Source organism: Neoarius graeffei, chromosome 25 (genome assembly GCF_027579695.1).
Source record: "Neoarius graeffei isolate fNeoGra1 chromosome 25, fNeoGra1.pri, whole genome shotgun sequence".
Classification (NCBI taxonomy): Eukaryota; Metazoa; Chordata; class Actinopteri; order Siluriformes; family Ariidae; genus Neoarius; species Neoarius graeffei.
This window is the reverse complement of record NC_083593.1, coordinates 39,414,529-39,435,361: the sequence shown is the minus strand read 5'-3', so window position 1 is coordinate 39,435,361 and position 20,833 is coordinate 39,414,529. Positions and strand designations below refer to the sequence as shown.

Here is a 20,833-nt window from a genome sequence, read left to right as displayed (position 1 = left end):
TAAATGATTTAAACATTTTTCTTTTCTTAAATAATAAGACTGAAAAAAAATCCATTTATTATTAGCCTTAGGCTACAGGGTATGTACACTGTTCAGGTCCGTGTGAACGAGTTGTTACTATGGAAACAATAGTGTATTAGAAAGAGTGCAACCTGTGATTTGAATTACAGCCGACATTACTGTCAAATCTGCAGCTATAGACAATGATCCAACACCTTCTGAGCAGGAATCAGATTTAAGAGCGCTGTGGTGTAAATGGTCGTAAATGAGGCGTGGCTGTGAGAAATAGTCGACTTGTTCTCTGAGACGTTTATGAGTGTGAGTCCCTTTTGTTATTTGTCTTTCATTTGAGTGAATGAGTTAGTTAGTTTTAGTTAGTTTTCCATGAATCCGAGTCACGTCCTATTGGTTTTAAGGGTAAACCATTTTGTGCACGTGTGTGTGTGTGGGTATTTCCTCGACCACCATAATTTTCCTCTGGTCACACTGTAACAGCCGATGTTAGTGTTACAACACATTCTGTCAAGAACAAGTATTGCCACATGAGTCTCTGTGTTTGTGAGATAATGAGTGTGTGTGAGAGTGTTGAACACCAGAATCTGGTCTTGGTTTGTGCGTAAATTGAAACTGCATGATGCTCAGTTCTATTTTTATTTTTTTATTTTTTATTTTGTCCTACACACTACACGTTATAGATGTAGCTGCTATCAGATGCTGATTGAGTTATAGAGTACAGTTTACAGCTCAGACCCCTGGCACAGGATCAGTAAGCGGGTCGAATCCCTCAGTGTGATGATTCCTTCTGCGAATGTTTCCAGCTCGGGCTTTTTCTCCCCCATTCTTTCCCCCTCTTCAATTACAGTAAACATAGTTTGCTTTTCCATAGCTCACGGTTCTAAGGGAAGCCACGTCATTACGTCACCGTATACTGTATGTCAGTTATGTCGCTACGTTTGCATAAACCTTGGCGCGAATATCGAAGCAAAAACAACACGGAAGAAGCAGCAGCAACAACAATAATAATAATGGACGACTTTGCGTTTGTACAGCTGCTGCTTCTTGTTGCTTAAAAATGGCGATCTTTCGCAGTCTTGTTATTGTTGTTGGTCTTAACAACTCCGCCCCCCCCCGCTGACGTAAGCGGTTCTTTCCTCTGGCCCAGCAGAGAACTGGTGCTAGCCTGGAACCGTTTTTTCTGGCCCCAGAGCCAGTTCTTTGTCAGTGGAAACAGAAAACCCGGTTCCAAACTAAGCACTGGCCCCGAACCAGCCCTGGAACTGCTTTGGTGGAAAAGGGGCAATAGTCCTGCAGATCCGTCTTTTGATTGGATGAAACGGGAAGAACAGCTAACTCTTATTTATTTAAATTTTTTAAAAGAATAGACCTTCAAGCTTTCAGGAACCATGAGGCGATTTCAGCTGAATGAAAAGGCTTGAATCTTCTGTGTGCATATATACAAGTTGTTTTTGTTGCTGTACAAAGGCTGTACACCTCCATCAGTCACTTTGATCCCAGTCGGACTGCTGGAGGAGGGGATCTGATTATAATTCAGCTCCAGTATATCTGTTTTTCATGCTTTTAGTGACCAGCTCTGGATTTTACATCGGCGATATTTACATGTAAATACACTGCCTGTTGAAATGATCCGAACAAAGCATTAAGGATACGTCTGAATTTCAGAAGAAAAACAATAGATGATAACAGTATGAGACCAGAAACCGTTTGTTTGAAAGGCAGGGTACGCAATTTCTTTTCAAAGCATTTTTTATTATATTTCTTGAAATTCTTTTTACATCCCAATAGCAATGAAGAAACCAAATGACACAATAAAAAGAAAAGCGTCCATCATCCGTTGCAGTTGTCCAAATGAAATGGTTGAAAGGCCTGCCTGCCTGCGTACTTGTGTGTACTCTGCCCGTGCACTCCTTCCTATATTGCTAAAACTAGCAAGCTAGTCGACAACTGTGAGCACTAACAATAGCCACGCTTGTTATTTACATCCATTCTGATAATGTTCGATGTTTTCTTACATGTGAAGGAGACTTAACGGAGTTGGATATGACAGTGATGCGCTACACTCCTTCCCCCAACACACTTTCTCGTGGACTCGTCCTCCAGCAGTAGTCAGGCAGTGCGCGTTCATGTGTTCTGGAGAAATGGATTTGGAGGCAGGTGGTGGGATTTTTCGGTTGGATACTTTCAAAATCAAGCTTGCTGGTTTCTCCAGAATGAAGAAGAAACCTTTGTCACATGCACGCTTTAATTCATCCTCTGCATTTAACCCATCTGAAGCAGTGAACACACGCGTGCGCACACACACCCAGAGCAGTGGGCAGCCACACTAGAGTGCCCGGGGAGCAGTCAGGGGTCAGGTACCTTGCTCAAGGGCACTTCAGCCCAAGGCCGCCCCACGTCAACCTAACTGCATGCCTTTGGACTGTGGGGGAAACCGGAGCAAACCCACGCAGACAAGGGGAGAACATGCAAACTGCACACAGAAAGGCCCTCGCCGGCCGCTGGGTTCGAACCCGGAACCTTCTTGCTGTGAGGCGACCATGCTAACCACTACACCACTGTGCTGTGACCTACCCTGGCTTTAAATTACAAGTTAAACACTGTTTAAAATGCTTTCTCGTGTAAGGTTATTTTAAAGGAGAACTGAAGTCATTTTTAAACTTGCTTTATTCCTTAATTAACGTGTTATTCAGTCACTGTAGTAATCCCTGATACGGGTGGAGCACAGAAGCACGGCAGGCGAGAGTTTGTGTTTACACAAACGCACTTTTATTGAGCTTTCTTTCTTTCTTTCTTTCTTTCACGCACTCGCTCACTCACTCATTCACACAAGTGCTGTGGTCGGGGGCCGCCTTCTCTCCTCTCCCCCTCCCTTTATACTCCATCCCTGCAACAAACACACATACACAAATTGACATCAGGTGTAATGACCTAGCCACTTACCTTCCCCGACCCCGCCCTCCATTCACAGACTGCTGCTTGGCCACGCCCCTGCTGCCATAGTCACGTTTTCAGTTTTAGTAACCTTATATCGTGACTCATATTGGCAACTAACTGCGATTAAATATTACACTTATCGGCCTATTCGGTTTTTAGCCGTGTTGAATTTAGTTCGTTTGGTCCACGGCAGGCGTCGCTTATCCGCGCAATCTTCACGAGACTTGTGCGAGACTTCGAAACGTGAAGTGTCAGCCAGGTGTCAGTGTCGCCATTTTGAAAGCTGTTTTCCAAACGAAAGATTGCACAAAAACGAGTTTAAATGACGATTACTGCCTACTTTTTTCAAACTTTCCTGATTGCTATCAAAACAAACAAAACTTCCGGCTTGATGGGGGCGTCGTGGCTCAGGTGGATAAGGTGCCACATCATAAATCCGGGGACCCGGGTTCGATTCTGACCCGAGGTCATTTCCCGATCCCTCCCCGTCTCTCTCCTGCTCATTTCCTGATTCTACACTGTCCTATCCAATAAAGGTGGAAAAAGCCCCAAAAATATCTTTAAAAAAAAAACTTCCGGCTTGATTATGTCAGCATTCGAAAGAGGGTCTGCGCGTCTTTTGATGTCAGCAGATGTCGGTCACTTTGATTTCCGCTGTACGTTTTACTTCCGTCCTACGATGTCTCGCACAGGTCTCAAGGAATCTCGTTTACGGCCATTGCTTTGACATATGGACTGATAGATTACGTAGCATATTTCAAACACTCATAACTTGCTATAGCAGAGACAAAATGGCTGTCAGAAATGCATTCCTATACTTAATAAAATGAGAAATAGAATTTTGATAATAAAAAATTTGCCTTCAGTTCTCCTTTAAAGCATAGTGTTGTCCACGTGCATTATTGCTGCTCTGCAATGGACTGGTGTCTTTTCCAAGGTGTATTCCCATCCTGTGAAGATCCACCACCACCCGGACCTGGATAAATCGCTGACTGAAGGTTTTGTCTCAAATATTGGTGGCACGGTGGTGTAGTGGTTAGCACTGTCGCCTCACGGCAAGAAGGTTCTGGGTTCAAGCCCAGTAGCCAACGAGGGCCTTTCTGTGTGGAGTTTGCATGTTCTCCCCGTGTCTGTGTGGGTTTCCCCCGTAGTCCAAAGGCATGCAGGTTAGGTTAATTGGTGGCTCTAAAGTGACTGTAGGTGTGAATGTGGGTGTGAATGGTTGTTTGTCTCTATTGGCCCTTTTCCACTACCCTTTTTCAGCTCGCTTCAGCTCACTTCAGCCCGACACGGCTCGCGTTTCGACTACCTCAGAGCAGCACGACTCAGCTCGTTTCAGCCCTGCTTAGCACCCAAAACTCGCATGGTTTTGGAGTAGGGCTGAAGCGAGCCAAACTGAGCCGAGTGGGGCTAGGGGTGTGAGGAGACACTCCCCTGTGCACTGATTAGTGAGGAGGAGTGTCCTCACACGCCCCGCGAGCACGCTGGGATCTGTAAACACCGTAAACCCGGAAGAAGAATAATTACGAATTACGAGAATTTCTGAAGCCTTATCTATTCATCTATTCGCTCTTGCCAGTATCTGTTGTCGGTGACAACAAGCCACAGCACCAAGACCAGCAGCACTAACGACTCCATGTTTATTGTTTACTATCCGGGTCGTGAGACTACCGTTTAAAAGATCACTGATGTCACTGTTTGCGCCGCCTAACGACATCACGTGACGTCCACCCACTTTCGCTAACTCCACCCAATGTGGCCACCCACTTCCAGCCAGCACGGTTCAGCGCGGTTGTAGTCGAAATGCAACTCCAACAGCCCCACTCAGCTCGACTCAGCACGGCTCAGCCTAACTCAGCCGCGTTGGTAGTGGAAAAGCGGCATATGTGTCAGCCCTGCGATGATCTGGTGACTTGTCCAGGGTGTACCCCGCCTCTCGCCCATAGTCAGCTGGGATAGGCTCCAGCTTGCCCATACCGGTAGCTCTGCACAGGATAAGCGGCTACGGATGTATTTTTGTGATAAATCCATATTATACTGAGCGTATTACCTATATTAATAAATACAAAGTACTTTGCATCTGCTGCATCTTTCAGTTCTTTTAAATCAAGGCTGAATCCTTTCTTCTTTGCCGCTGCCTTTTATTAAATCAAATTTGAGGCTTTTGATTAATTCCTCGCTCAGCATTCTAACTTTTATTCTTGCATTTTATCAGTCTTGTTCTATTTTAGCTTATTTTCTATTCTCTCACTGTTTTAAATTGGACTTGAACGTCTGTTTATAATGTCTTTCTTCCTCCGTCCGTTCACCCCAACACACTTTTTTTTTTTTTCTTTGAGCGCGACCGCAGTGCATGATGGGATATATTGCTTGGTTAGTGACTATCGGTTGTACACTACTTTTCACAATGCATTGTGAGATACTTCGAGTCCACTATATAGGGTGTAATAATTCTCACTATACATTCGGACAGCACTACAAAATGGCGAACTCACTATACTGTATATAGTGAGTAGCGAGTGATTTCGGACACAGAGCGGATTTAGATCCGTGGTCTAATTCTTCCCGGAATGAGGAAGTGTGAGAGAGGAGGAAGTTTCACAGTTTCGCAATATGATGTTTTTTGTTTTTTTTTTGCAAGATTTCTTTCCTCCCATCATATATGTGAAGTCCTCTGCATGATTAGCTTATTTGCCAAGATACAATATAAATGCCTTTTCCAGAATAAAAAGTCTTTCTTTCCTGGCTGGTGAATGGACACGAGTGACACGTCAGGGATAAACAGCTGGAATAGATGCTTTGTGTTATCAGAAAACAGCTGCGCATGGAAATATTTTCCTGTTTTTTTGGGGAAAAAAAAGTATCTTAGGAGAACGTTCTGGCACATTTTTCTGGCTGTTCCAGCCACTTTTAGCTTTCGCTTTCTGAAAAAGCCGTCAGGTGACGACCAGGCGTCGATGAGGAGTTTGGCGATGGTGTTTGCTTATTGGCACATTTCAGACGGGACGAACCATTTCCTCGGGTGTCGTGTGCAGCATTGCTAATACGTCCTGCTGCTCCACAGAGTTAAACAGATCATCTCTAATTCTCAGGCGGTGCTCTTCATGTCTGCTTCCTCTTTGGCATGCCCTACGATACATGAGAGTCCTATATTTCACCTCATTAACTTGTTTTATTGTCACTGCTCAAGTTCTCTTGCGCCGCAGGGCTCACATCCTGTCTCCGCTGGCGCCCTACAATAACAGTGTAATGTATTCATTAAGTCCAGGAAATGATAAATATTATATAAGCTACTGCACTGAATGCACAGACGACTCGTTCATTAAATCGAACATATCTGGTTGTGTTAAAAGACGTGAGCTGTTCCTGCACCCACGTCTGATGTGTATAAACTGTGCGACGTGGACGAGTCTAAAATAATCGGCGTCTGCTGCTAATGGATTTAAATTCTTCCAACATGTTGGAACATAGTGTGGAACCAGTGTTTCAGGTAATTATTGTCTTAAAACAGCTGAAGATAACAGGCTGCTCTGTTTTAACACTTGACTGAGTCCTAAAGCACCGACATCAGTGTGACGATTAGCTCGTCTGGTCATAAGGCCGATGATCCGTCACCATGGCGTGGCGTCCGTCATCAATCCGTCATCCACAATTCAGGTAAATCGTATCCCCTCCGTCAGCTCTCTATGGATTTCCGTTCTGATCGTTTTGTTTGAAAGAACTCCTCACTCCGCACAAAACTCGGTCGTTTTGTTAAATATTTTGCTAAGAGTTACTATCAGGGGCGGCACGGTGGTGTAGTGGTTAGCGCTGTCGCCTCACAGTAAGAAGGTCCTGGGTTCGAGCCCCGTGGCCGGCGAGGGCCTTTCTGTGTGGAGTTTGCATGTTCTCCCCGTGTCCGCGTGGGTTTCCTCCGGGTGCTCCGGTTTCCCCCACAGTCCAAAGACATGCAGGTTAGGTTAACTGGCGACTCTAAATTGACCGTAGGTGTGAATGGTTGTCTGTGTCTATGTGTCAGCCCTGTGATGACCTGGCGACTTGTCCAGGGTGTACCCCGCCTTTCGCCCGTAGTCAGCTGGGATAGGCTCCAGCTTGCCTGCGACCCTGTAGAAGGATAAAGCGGCTACAGATAATGAGATGAGATGAGTTACTATCACTACGTTCGGACTGCAACCTGAAACGACCCATATCCGATTTGTTGTGAAATCCGATTTTTTTGTTAGGCCGTTCACATTACCAATTATATGAGACTTGTATGCGATCTCCAATATGAACAGAAAACGACCCAAAAGTGTCCCGCATGCGCAAATTGACACGTAATACGTAAACAAAAAAAAAAGCGCACTCTTCAAGTTTGCAAGTAAAGCATGGAGATGAGGCGAGACCTGGCGATGTGGTTTTTGTGGCGGCGGCGGAACTCACACAATAACCTGGTATTATGGTGCGTTCATGCGCTATGGGAATTATGGTAAATACCAAACGCCGACATGGAAAGCACACATGAACGCCCCCTCTTGTGGTAGTTTCCACTGGGCAACTCGTAGAAAATTTTGATACACGAGTTGCCGAGATGAGATGAACTTTAACCTTTTCAACATGGCGGCGAGCGGTACAAGACTAGCTTATGAACCAAGAAAGAAGTGGTTTTCACCTACGGAAAGCTGACTCTCACCTTTTAAACGAGTCATGTTATGTATATTATATTATTATAATATGTATATTATAGCCGAATACAAAATATTCTGTGGCTGTCCAAAGAACGCCAACAATGATCTAGATACTGGCTACTCTCATTGTGGCTACAGCCAAATTTCCAAAAACTGCGTGGCATTCAATGTGTTAAGAAAATCTCTACTTGTCATGATCAGGAAATATTCAGCATTATTTACCTTTTGACTTTTGATAACTCATATTCCTGCTGCAGCTGATGAACAAGGCAATCTATAATTGTTTTAGCCAAATAACAGACCTGATTCTGAATCTGGTCCACCATCTTTAATTTGTCAACAACAACAAAAGCATGTGAACACAACACACTGGTAAGTACCACTTCCCAACTGGAAAATATCATCTTCCCATAGCACATGAACGCAGCATTGTTGTTGTTTTCCACCAAAGAGGCGGGATTAGCCAACGCAGAATAGTGACGTTTGTCTCTTGTTGATGACGTGTAGGTCGCATGAATGCGAACTGTCCGGTCAGACTGCAGTCGCATGTGAAAATAACGGATATGCATCGGAATTAGGACCACATATCCAAACGGCCTGGGTCGCATGTGAAAAAAATCGGATGTGTGTCGTTCAGATTGTCAATAACAAATCGGATACAGGTCGCATATGGGCAAAAAAATCGAATATGGGTCGTTTCAGGGTGCAGTCTGAACGTAGTCTAATTAGGACAAATTAACGGATTTTCCAGGCACTAGAATTGTTTTCTCATCCGATTCCAGTTCTGATTGACGTTTTGGGTTGATCTTCCCTCAGGGAATAAAACGTGGTCGTTTGTTTGTTGATTGTCCTGTTGTAAACAATTTGTTTACGACTTTGCTTCTTTTCAGTTAAACCGTGTCTCCTCCCTCTCTCAGTTCTCAATGGATTTCAGTTCTGATTGGTTCGTTTGAAAGAACTAGACCTTCTGCACAAAACTTGGTCATTGTATTGCCAAATTTTTTGCTAACGAACTGCTAATTAGGTCAACTTAACGAGTTTTCGGACTTCTCGTTAGAATTGCATCTCCTCTCGGAGTTCTCACCCGATTCCAGTTCTGATCGATGTTTTGGGTCGATCTTCCCTTGCGGAACAAAACTTGGTCGTTTGTTTGTTGATTTTCCTATTGTAAACAATTGGTTTACAATTTTGTTTGTTTTCAGGTAAACCGTGTCTCCTCCCTCCCTGAGTTCTCAATGGATTTCAGTTCTGATTGGTTCGTTTGAAAGAACTAGACCTTCTGCACAAAACTTGGCCATTATATTGCCAAATTTTTGCTAAGGAACTGCTAATTAGGTCAACTTAACGAGTTTTCGGACTTCTCGTTAGAATCGTATCTCCTTTCGGAGTTCTCACCCGATTCCAGTTCTGATCGATGTTTTGGGTCGATCTTCCCTCAGAGAACAAACCTTGGTTATTTGTTTGTTGAGTTTCGTCTTGTAAACAATTTGTTTACAACTTTTTGTTTATTTTCAGTCAAACCGTGTCTCCTCCCTCCCTGAGTTCTCAATGGATTTCAGTTCTGATTGGTTCGTTTGAAAGAACTAGACCTTCTGCACAAAACTTGGCCATTGTATTGCCAAATTCTTGCTAAGGAACTGCTAATTAGGTCAACTTAACGAGTTTTCGGACTTCTCGTTAGAATCGTATCTCCTTTCGGAGTTCTCACCCGATTCCAGTTCTGATCGATGTTTTGGGTCGATCTTCCCTCAGAGAACAAACCTTGGTTATTTGTTTGTTGATTTTCGTCTTGTAAACAATTTGTTTACAACTTTTAGTTTATTTTCAGTCAAACCGTGTCTCCTCCCTCCCTCAGTTCTCAATGGATTTCAGTCCTGTTTGCGTTATTTGAAAGAACTAGACCTTCTGCACAAAACTTGGGTCATTGTATTGTCAATTTTTTTGCAAATGAATTCGTAATTAAGTCGACTTAACACATTTTCTTCTGACTTAGAGTTGTACCTCCTCTCTCATTTATCATGCGAATTCAGTTCTGATCAATGTTTTGGTTAGATCTTCCCTCCGGGAATGAAATTTAGTCCTTTTGTTGATTTTCCTGTTGTAAACAATTAGTCGTGGAGGTTGGTCCTCTCTCACATCATCACATTTCAGTTCTGTTTGTTTTGGTAGTCATGGTTGGCTGGCCAGATGAGCGACTCTGTTCTTGATGTTCTGGTTTGGTTTCTGTATGCGGTTGCTCCTAAATGACCCTGTTTGCTCCGATAGACTTCCTTTGTGCTTATTTTCTACGTTTAAATTGCAGACGACTTCTGACACAGATCGGATATTGTTGCGTATTGTACTGCTGCGCAAGTTATCAAAGATAAGCTCGGCAAAAAAGAATCTTCACTGGCACTGAAGCGACACGTGAATCCTGGACGGTAGTGAGTAGGGCTGGGTATCACCAGATACCTCACGATACGATACTATGGCGATATTTTGCCCACGATAACGATATTATCACGGTACAGCGATTCTGCGATAATCGATATATTGCAAGAAATTTCAACCACATCACGATATCTGTGTCACTGAAGAAAATCAGAATTTATTGACCACTGTAAAATTACATTTCACATAACTACACATTCTTGCCAGACGTATATTTGTCTCTATTCCACTGCTGGCAAAACCAAGAGTTGCTTCACTACAACATAGAGAAAATTCTCATTTCTGTGCTAGTATTATCAGCTTTTCTGTAAGCATGGACACATCAGTGCTGCTTAACAAGCAGAATCAAATTGTTTTATGAAAACTTAAAACTTGCACTGCAGACTGCACATATATTTCAGTGCTAACACTAATATCAATTTGTTCTTTGTAAACTTGAGAACATATACCTGAGAACATTTAACTTGTGCTTATTTTGCAGGAACAACACACTGTCTGAAACACATTGAAAAGTGCAGTGGGCATCTTAATTGGAGCATCTTAATTTAATTGGAGCGAAACAGGTTTTGCAAAGTGCATTCTCTTTGTCCGGCTCACTGTTTTTTTTTTTTTCTCCTTTCCTTTGGAATCCAAAGTGCCTCCAAACATCTGCCTTAAAGTTGGCGGCGTCTCTAGGTTTATGTTAACAGCCATGCTTGCCTGTTTTTTTTTTTTCCTCACTGCAACCGCCGGGGAAAAAAGAGAAGACGAAGAGTGCCTTGCAGTGAGGTAGCGGCACAGCGACACCTCGCGGAGTGGAGGTGCGGAAGTCGAACTGGATTTACAACCCGTCTGAAACATGATTTTATTATTTGAAAAAATATCGATATTCAAATTTTGAGTATCGATATTGAATCGGAAGACAAAGTATCGCGATATATCGCCGTATCGATATTTTTGCACACCCCTAGTAGTGAGTGGAGTCCGGAAGAAATGAATTGTCTCATCAGTGTGCAGGGACACAACCATTCAATAAAACTGCAGGGGAGCTACAGAAACCGAGCCGTTCTAAGGCTGTGAGAGCAAGGGTTCAGTCGGTCCTGGGTTCCAGTGCCGACGTAAAATTAAAGGGCTTAATGTCAAAGCGGTTAAAACAATCACAAAGGAACCAACTTGTTCTTTTTACAGCCATAGTGATGCGACTAAAAGGTTGGTGGAGGAGTGATGCAAACAATCAGGTGGGACAAAATTATAATCTGTCCACAGTGGATATAAAAAGTCACACACGTCTGTAAAGATTACAGGGTTTTTTATGTAAAAAATGAAACCAATTCAACCTTTTATTTGTGATATAACAACCAACTACATACTCCATACGTCACACCAAACTCATGTTATGTTTGAGCACGTTCTCCTGATCACGAATTTCTCCTTCTGAGTTACGATCGCAGTTCGTTGACGGAGTTAAAGGATCATGAATGGAGGCGATGACTTCTTCGTCCGTTATGGAAACGATGGCGGTTGTTCGTGTCCACCCACTGACTCGCTCTGTTTTCTAAATCTTCACCGTTCAGTTCATTCATGTGCTGCACGTCACCAATGATGTCATTTATATCGTGCTGCAAGGCTGGGCGGGGGGTATAAAAACGCCGTCGGTATGCTAAGTGTTAAGTTTAGCGGTGTCAGCAATCCTTTGATCACTGTTCTTGATAATTGTTAGTGATTCACACCTAAGCGAGGCTTGTTAAGCCTTTGTTTTATGACGTTAACACGTATTGTTAACCTGACTGCGGACTTGATTACTTATTGTTTGTCTCTGGTGGGAAGAGGAACGCATAGTTCAGGCAGGCAAACAGTTAAAAAATGTAAGACAAAGGCAGGGTCATGAAAGGGGCAATGGTCACACGAGGCACAAACAGAATGGCAGAGGCAAAGATGAAAGGCAGAGTCCAAATACACAAAGCAAATTCAAAACCTGAAGGCGATTCTGGGGTTTCACGTGACGTCTAATCCGCTTCATTAGTTAATCAGAACTTTAGCTGGTGGTTGAGCAAAGCTCAGTTGACAAAATGTTTTTACGGAGAAGGTGCATTGTTCGCATGAAAAATGCCTTAAGCCTCGATCACAACCGGCCGTACGTGCTCCAACGGCCGGTCTACGTGCAAAAAACACAAGAAACGCACGGAGGGCGCGCGTGAAACGCATGGAGGGCGCGTGTGTGACATGCTGATTTTCGAGCCGCAGACCGGCCGGAGAGGTTCTTTGTCATGTCAAACAAACTCTACGGGCGCTTACGTTTTTTTCAGGTTGCAAGACAAACTTACAGCCAACGTGCGTCTTTTTCCACGAACAAAAAAACCGCAGCGATTTGGGAAACGCCAAAAATCACACGGCCAAAAAATCGTACGTCCGGTTGTGACTTAGGCTTTACACTTGTGTTGTTTTAGGTTGTTCGAATCGATCAAACCGTGAAACTGATAAAAGTTTCTTCAGGGTTCCCCATGAACTAATTAAAGGATGAACAAACTCAGGATTTCACAAAAAGGCGTCGAGAAAGGTGGCTTTCGAACCGCTCGCTGAAATCGAAGGGAGCCGAGTCGAAGCGTGCTCGAGTTTGCAGTGATCACCTGGTGAAAGGTTTGTATCTCCCTCTCAGCTACGTCCTTAGTGTTTCCCAAGTACTTTTCTTGCTACGTGACGTTATTTTACGGGACTTTTTTTAGTCACGAAGCGCTAAAGTCCCCAGCTGTTTCTCTGTTTATTCCTCACAAAGTCCATATGCATGAAGGTCGCGACAAAATTCTTCCCCAGCCGTACAGTTACAATGCGCCGTGATCACTTCTCCGTCTCGTTTAACTAAGATCCAGGTCTTTAAAGGGGTTTCTGATGATCTTTGTGAATGATTTACCTGAGAGATAAGAGCCAACACGAGTGCGAATCAAGCCAACTGTTTGTTTACACTTCAACTCGCAGCGCTTCGTTGTAAAGACGTGAATGAAAAGCTTAAAACTACACCACCACTTAGACGGGAAAAACAATACAGGATTCATTCGGCAGCGACTTGATAGCGAGGTCCTTTACGCAGCCACCTACAAAAAAGTTGTAAGCCTCCGTACTCTTCCACGCTTTCATCCGTTTTGCGGTGTAGAAGGACGTCTGCAACACCAGATAGTTTGAGATGTCGGGGAACTCGACTGAAGGGTAGTTTTCGAGATCATATGACACGGGTCGGCGACCTTTTTGCCATGTAGTGCCAATTAGAAATTTTCTTGTTAGTTAGTGTGCCGTTCAAATAGGTGTTGTTAACTATGTGTAATTAGACGCCACACATTTTAGACGGATATGGATCTTTAATGCATTGAGCAAATGTAAAACACCATTGCACTTGTTTTATGCCATTAACCTCACACACAAGGTTTAAGAACAACACCCCCCCCCCCCCCCCCAACACACACACACACACTGGATAACATTGTAAGCAGCTTATACAAATTCACAAAATAACATCCAAAATCTTTCAGTAGGTAACAGGCCCAAGTTATTCACAATAAAGACGTAGCAGCCTAATGGAAATGGAACTGATGAATAATAAAACTACAGAAGAAAATGAATTAATGAGTGTCCGAGAACATTGACAAGTAGCCTACATAAAGTGGCTTAACAATAAACTGCAAATTTGAAGTAGCCTTGTTACAAAATAAATGTTTTGCCTATCAGTCAGTCAGTGCGTTTACATGCACATAGAGAGAATCGAATTTCTGCCGTTGCTCGACTGAAATCGAAGTTCAAAATGCCATGTATACACCTTAATTCGGCTGAAATTGAACCGAACTTGATTTCTCGGAATCGAGCTACACGACCTAGATTATGTGATTTTAGCCGAGCTACTTAGTGCATGTAAACCCTATTGAGCTACGTATTCGAGCTACTTACTTCAGCACTGCCCCTTCCGGAAGTGACGAGTGACGCAACCACAAGCGGGAAACACAACAGCCTCGGTCGGCATGACAACGGCATGAATCTTTTCTTTTTGTGGCATTGTTTGCACTGTTAAAATTTAGCTCACTTACTGTATCACCAAATACATCTGTACAGCTGTTGCATAGCTGTGAATTGTGTACATAAACAAGTCACTGTATTTGTGTGTGTGTATATATAGATGTCCAACATCTGAAGAATGTCAATAAAAACAAAATTGAACTTTTTGTGTGTTTATTAAGACATAAGTTAAATTGTAAGCAAAACATGGACTTTAGAAAAATATACAATTGTGCAAAATAAGTTGTCTTACAAAACAGTGGTCTGCGCAGGACAATTTGTAGCCATACAGTCTGTTAGAGCAAGCCTAACAGCTTGAACACGGAACTTGTGAACACAGAACTGCCAGTGTTGCCAGATTGGGCGGTTTTAAGTGCATTTTGGCGGATTTGAACATGTTTTGGGCTGGAAAACGTCAGCGGTATCTGGCAACACTGCTGATAACTTTGTTTATACTCTTGAATAGCTCTTCTTCATGATGGCAACCGGAAGTGTACCAACACGATGGGGCGTGTAGCGCCATCTGTGGCTCGGGTGCACAATGTACCTCACACAATAGCTCGATTAACTTGTGTGCATGTAGGATTGGATTTCTCTGGCACCCCTGCTGGGACCCTTAGCTCAATTACCGACAGTAGCTCAATTTGGATGTGCATGTAAACGCACTGAATGTGATCCCTGGCCCTGCTTCCCCTTACTTAGCTCCGAGATGTGGGGATGGTGATTGGCCACTTTGAGTTGGACGCATGCTTCCGAATGGCCCGTTGTCAGACGACTTCGGGAGGGGCAAAGTACATTCTTCATGTGCGAAAATATCTGTTCACACAGATATGTTGATCCGAACGCTGACAATAAAGCCAGTGCGATATTGCGACGACAGTTGAACTTTTCGGGTAAAGATGCCCAGCAGGATTCATTGGCTGTAAACAGCAGAGCTCCTCTCACAGTCACATCACAATATCTTGCCATCACTGCCAAACGTGCCACATCATTCACATCTACGCTTTCGTCAAGCGCAATGCTAAATATCGCTGCATCTTTTATGCCAGTTGTTTGCTGCACCCTTACGTTTTCTGCCATTTCACCAATTCGTCGCTCAACAGTTCTGGCTGATACGGGCATGTCTTTTATTCTTGATTTTATTGTCTCTTTACTTGGCAGCCCCTCAAAAAGACTATCCGAGCCGGAGAGAAAGGCCTCCTTAATGTGTTCACCGTCTGTGAATGGCTTTCCATGTTTAGCTATGCAGTGAGAAATTATATAGCTAGCTTCAGTGGCATTGTTTTTAGCTGAGGCAAAGACTGTTAGTGTGGGCTTGCTTCCCATATCCGCACACTGTGTGTGAGATTGGTTCGTCCCTGTCTGCCTGATCTTTGAAAGTCTTTTCTTGCTTTGCCTCGAAATGACGTTTAACACTGGATGTTCGACACACAACACTTTCAAAACACAACGTGCACACAGCACGGTCCCTCTGAGAAACGAACCCATATTCTTTGGTCCACGAGGAAAGGAAAGCCCGAACTGTCGGCTTCTTTGCCATCTTAGCGCAACTGCTGCATCAAGTGGGCCCGTCTCGTGAGAAATATGGGGAGGGGGAAGTGTTGCCAGATTGGGCGGTTTTAAGTGCATTTTGGCGGGTTTTGAACATATTTTGGGCTGGAAAACGTCAGCAGTATCTGGCAACACTGGGAGGGGGGTGCTATATTGTTGTGTAGTCATGCTAAAAGAGCAAGCTCGCCATGCAACAGCCAATGACGGTTCAAGATGACGGTTGAACATTTTTTAATGTGTTGAATAATTAGGTTTGTGAATCATCGTCAGTGTGCCACTGGAAATTCCTCGGTGTGCCAGTTGTGGCACGCGTGCCTAGGGTTGCCGACCCCTGGTATGACAAATCCTTCTTTCCCAGACTGTAGGGGTTGATTCCATTGCACATAGCAATCTCCTGAATATATCCAAAGCAAGCAGTGGCTTCTAGATTACGAACGTACTCTGATGAGTTATCGCTAGTTGTTTGCACTACACCAGCCATTTTGGTTTACTAGACCACCAGCTATTTCACTTCCAGTAAAACTGCTAAGAAAAGTCACGTGACTGAAACCCAAGAATACACAGATACAAGGCTTGGTAATGTGAGACATTAGTTACTGCGCATCTACTTCACCGAGGCTGTGTGTTTAGAGAGTCCTTATAAGTGCATGCTGTGATTGTGCTCTGATCTGGAACAGGTGCATAGTCATTAGTCCTAATGGCGCTGTGTGTGTGTGTGTGTGTGTTGTAATCTGTGGTGTGTGCTCTGAGCACGTGGCCGTGACACAGTGGTGCTTTTATTTTCTTTTTGAAGGCTCTGAGTCATTGTCACTAAAGGCAGGGCACATTAACTTAGTTTATTTGTGAATGTTCGTAGTAAAATAGTGTTATAGCAGGTTGCAGTGTATTTACTCTTTACTGTTTGATCTCGAACTCATTAAGAAGGCAAGAAATGTCACTAATTAACTTTTGACGTGGGACACCTGTAAGGTGTCCAGGTGATTTATTTTTTTTCTTTTTTCTGAGGGTGAAATGTACGTTGAATAAGCTGTTCTTTGCATTCTACAGGGTAATATAAACTCAAAAAAAAAAGAATGAGGTCTTTGTGTTAAAAATTAACAAAGCTATGAGGATTTCTGTTCCAAAGAAAGAGCACGGGCACAATGATACTCTACAGCATCGGGAAACGTGCCCTCACTGGACCCCATTTTGGTCATTTTTTGTGATTATTTTTCATTTCTTAATATTTTGGACACCAAATCCTGTGTCGTTCCCACCAGCTCCTGTTCTTTCTCTGCCTTCTTTTGTTTCTGTGATTTCTTTTTCCTTCCAAATGGTCATGTGCTATTGTTTTAATTTGCTTCTCTCATTCAAGGAACTTGTCACATGTGAGCTTCCCTTTCTTGCATGCATCATCAAGTGCATAATGCAAGGTCATGGACAAGTCTGCTCTGGTGCAAAACCTCACAGGATCTTTAAGGATCCATGAGGATTGTCAAAGACCTGCCAAAGATCCTTAAAGGTAAGGATCTTTCTAGGATCCTTAAAGGAAAGATCTTCATATGCAAAATGATGTGTAAAGATCTTCAAGGATTTGACAAAGATCTGTTAAGGATTCTGCAAAGATCCTCATAACGATCCCCGCAAGGATCCTTTAAGATCCTCAAGGATTCAACAAGGATCTTTCAAAGACCTTTGAAGGATCTTAAGAGCTTTGCTAGGATCTTTGAGGATGTGATCAGGATCTTTAAAGGGTCTTTGTCCAAATCTTCACAAGGTCTTTGCAAAGTTCCTCCAAGATCCTCAAAGATTTAACAAGGATCCTTCAAAGACCTTAAAAGATCCTTGAAAGATCTTTAAAAAAAAATCCTTGAAGAGCTTGAAAAGATCTTTGTAGATCCTTGAAGATCTTGGCAAGAAGTTAAAAGATCTTTGCAGGTTCTTGAAGCTCTTGGCAAGAACTTGAAAGATCTTGACAAGAATTCTAAAGATCCTTGAAGATCTTGAAAAGAACTTTGTAGATCCTTGAAGATCTTGGCAAGAAGTTAAAAGATCTTTGTAGATCCTTGAAGATCTTGGCAAGAACTTTAGAATTCTTGTCAAGATCTTTAAAGATCCTTGAAGATCTTGAAGATCCTTGTAGATCCTTGAAGATCCTTGAAGATCTTGGCTGTATAAATATTTGAACTGTGCCAGTTTGGTTGGTATAAACCTCTATTAAGTCCACTTTGACAAGTCGGTAACTATGAAAAAACGCAGACTAGTAAAGAAAAAGTGAAGAATATTTCTTTGACTGGCTTTTTCAAGGAAAAAAGTGGAGAATATTTTTCAGAACCCAGGGGGAACCCTGCATATCTGTTCCAGATGTTATTTCATAGTTTGTCTTCAGTATTGTTCTACAATGTCAAAAATAGTTACAATTCAGAAAAGTAGGTGTGTTCAAACTTTTGACCGGTACCGTATATACTTCCCTAAAGCAACATGCAAAAGTCAATAAAACACATTTACATCTTGCCTCGGTTATCTTCCTGTAAAAATCACATTAGATAAATCAAGAAACACCGAGGAGAGGTAAAAACAGTCAGTCTGTCTAGAGGGGGAAAAAAAAAGATCGTGTTGTTGAATAGCTGCGTGCCAGAGTGAAACGGACATCAGTTTGTTGATAGGACTTTGCTCGATCTATACAGGGCGTCCCAAAAAATGTACTCGCTGAGGATCGTCTTCGTTTAGAGCGTGGCTTAATGTCGGAATGTAACATTTCTAGTGAACTTGCTTCTAAATGCGATGGGCGATTTGATTTTGGGATTCCTGTCTCACGAGCCATTTGTCGTACAGGTTTCTTTGGGGATCGGTTGAGGGGATTGATTTTTCCTTGGCGGGGCTGGTCGATGGTCTTCCTGAACGCTCCTTATGGACGTCATGCACGGTTCGGTCTGATTCAGACTTCTCTCGGACGCAAGCAATGGTGCGTCATGTTGGTGGATCTTTGTGAAAATGTCTTCTAAATTGTCTTTGCACTTCCATGATGTTTTTGTGCTTCCAGTAGCACTTTATGATAAATTTTCTTTCTTCAAAACTTAGTCATACTTCTGCCATTACTAGGGTTAATTTGATCTGAAAAGAAATGAAAAATCCAATGAGTTATGAGGAGTCAAAATGTGAGCACGTTTTTTTTTGGGACACCCTGTACTGTATATCTTTGGATGATGAAGAATAAATAAACCGAGATGAACGATTCGATTACACCACCTTAGTCAGGTTATTTTTAAGCCAGTTGTGACACAGAACATAGTCTTACTGAATTCAGAAAAGGGATTTAGTGGTTCGAGCAGCGAGCTGCTTTGTAAGCTTTTTTTTGATCCAGTGAAATTGGCAGGATTTGGCTGTGAACCCAAAACCTGGGCGCAGTCCCTGTTTGAGCTCCGCTGTGGAAAATCGCAGAACGAGACCTCAGACAGGATCTGATTACACACAACAAGTTCTTACATTGTATTTGGAGCATGAAGTGGATTAATTTTTGAACCATTGCATACTTTTTACTACCTACAAGCATCCGTAGATCGGCTCGTCAACATGTTTAAAGGAGAACTGAAGTCATTTTTAAACTTGCTTTATTTCTTAAAGGGGAAGAAAGGGCAATATATACGGTTGCTGATGTGACAGAGTAACGTATTCTTAAGTATTCTATCAAATTTATGTACTAGAAAACAACGAAATATCTTGGTAATTGTAAATATAATAGTTGGTACGCTAAACCGCACAAGAGTCGCCATTTTTAAAAGACCGTGACGTCAGCCCTACCCACTGCACTAGGAGAGAAGCGTGTAATTATGGCGTCGGGCGCATCAACACTTACAATACTATTCCTATTCTTGCATATTACAACTTTTCAATGCGAGACGAGTCCTACCTCTTTCATTTTCGCTTCCTTTCGACGCTTTTTCAACCTCAGAGAACGTGCAGAGAACTCGCTCGCCGCCGTCTCACTTGCACTTGGCCTATGACAAAATTCCATTGGTACGAGGTGTTCTGTAAAGTTATCCTACCTCTTGGATTTGTCCTACCAAGCCTACTGCGCATGCGCGAAGCCTACTGCGCATGCGCAGAGCACATGACGTCATTACAGTTAGCAAGTTCTCATACAGACCGTTTTATTATTCAAAACAAGTCATTACAAATTATTTGACTCGGCCAAAGACTCGACCAATACGCACAAAACATAAAAATCGGCAAATGCGTGAAATACTCACCGATTTTCTATCAGCCCAGCTGATCGGTAGGACAAAACTACTGTTGAATTTTCCTACCCTCCTGGATTTCGCGCATGCGTGGTAGGCTTGGTAGGACAAATCCAAGAGGTAGGATAACTTTACGGAACACCGATCATACGTAGCCATGCTCGAACTCGCTTGGTGTTTTTCAGTGGAAACGAGTGAAAAGACACGTCTGGAGGATCGTTATGCTTTCCATCGGTCCTGTTATTACACCCGAAAGCAACACACTGTGGCATTGTGTAGCCGATCACTTACAATTCATCCTACTTTCCGATTCACACGTGCTATTCCCAACCTCAATGAGCCAACACAACTGGGCACATACATACATCATGAGTGTTACGCAGAGAAAATGAACGTGCATTCTGATTGGATAAAATTAATATCATGGCGGGCTGTTCAAACTGCGGAAATAGTTTGCTCGAGCTACTTTCAAAACACTATAACTTTCCAACCTTGGAACAAAAAACTTTTGTAAGTCTTGAATAAGGTTCGTTAATGTGTGTTTTATTGTTATATTTACTCTATATATTGCCCTCTGTTCCCCTTTAATTAACATGTTATTCAGTTACGTTTTCAGTTTTAGTAACCTTATATCGTGACTCGTATTGGCAACTAATTGCAATTAAATATTATACTTATCGGCCTATTCGGTTTTTAGCCGTGTTGAATTTAGTTCGTTTGGTCCACAGCAGGCGTCGCTTATCTGCACGATCTTCGAGACCTGTGCGAGACTTCGAAACGTGAAGTGTCAGCCAGGTGTCAGTGCCGCCATTTTGAAAACTGTTTTCCAAACGAAATATTGCACAAAACCGAGTTTAAATGACGATTACTGACTACTTTTTTAAAACTTGCCCGATTGCTATGAAAACAAACAAAACTTCCAGCTTGATTACGTCAGCATTCGAAAAAGGGCGCGCGCGTCTTTTGGCAGATGTCGGTCACTTTTGATTTCCGCTGTAC

At 42.8% G+C, this 20,833-nt stretch overlaps 1 protein-coding gene across 4 annotated transcripts in view; it reads left to right on the top strand.

Moving 5' to 3' along the window:
* The window catches only part of psd3l (pleckstrin and Sec7 domain containing 3, like), a 504,243-nt gene that overhangs the window by 24,817 nt on the left and 458,593 nt on the right, over positions 1–20,833 (top strand). The window contains exon 1 of one of the 4 annotated variants that reach the window (XM_060908178.1): positions 6,343–6,442. The exons of the other annotated variants lie outside the window; for them this stretch is intronic. Coding sequence (XP_060764161.1) covers positions 6,389–6,442 — 54 coding nt within the window. The 5' untranslated portion in view covers positions 6,343–6,388. Of the gene's footprint in view, positions 1–6,342; positions 6,443–20,833 lie in introns of those variants that run through there. 4 annotated transcript variants of the gene reach the window in all.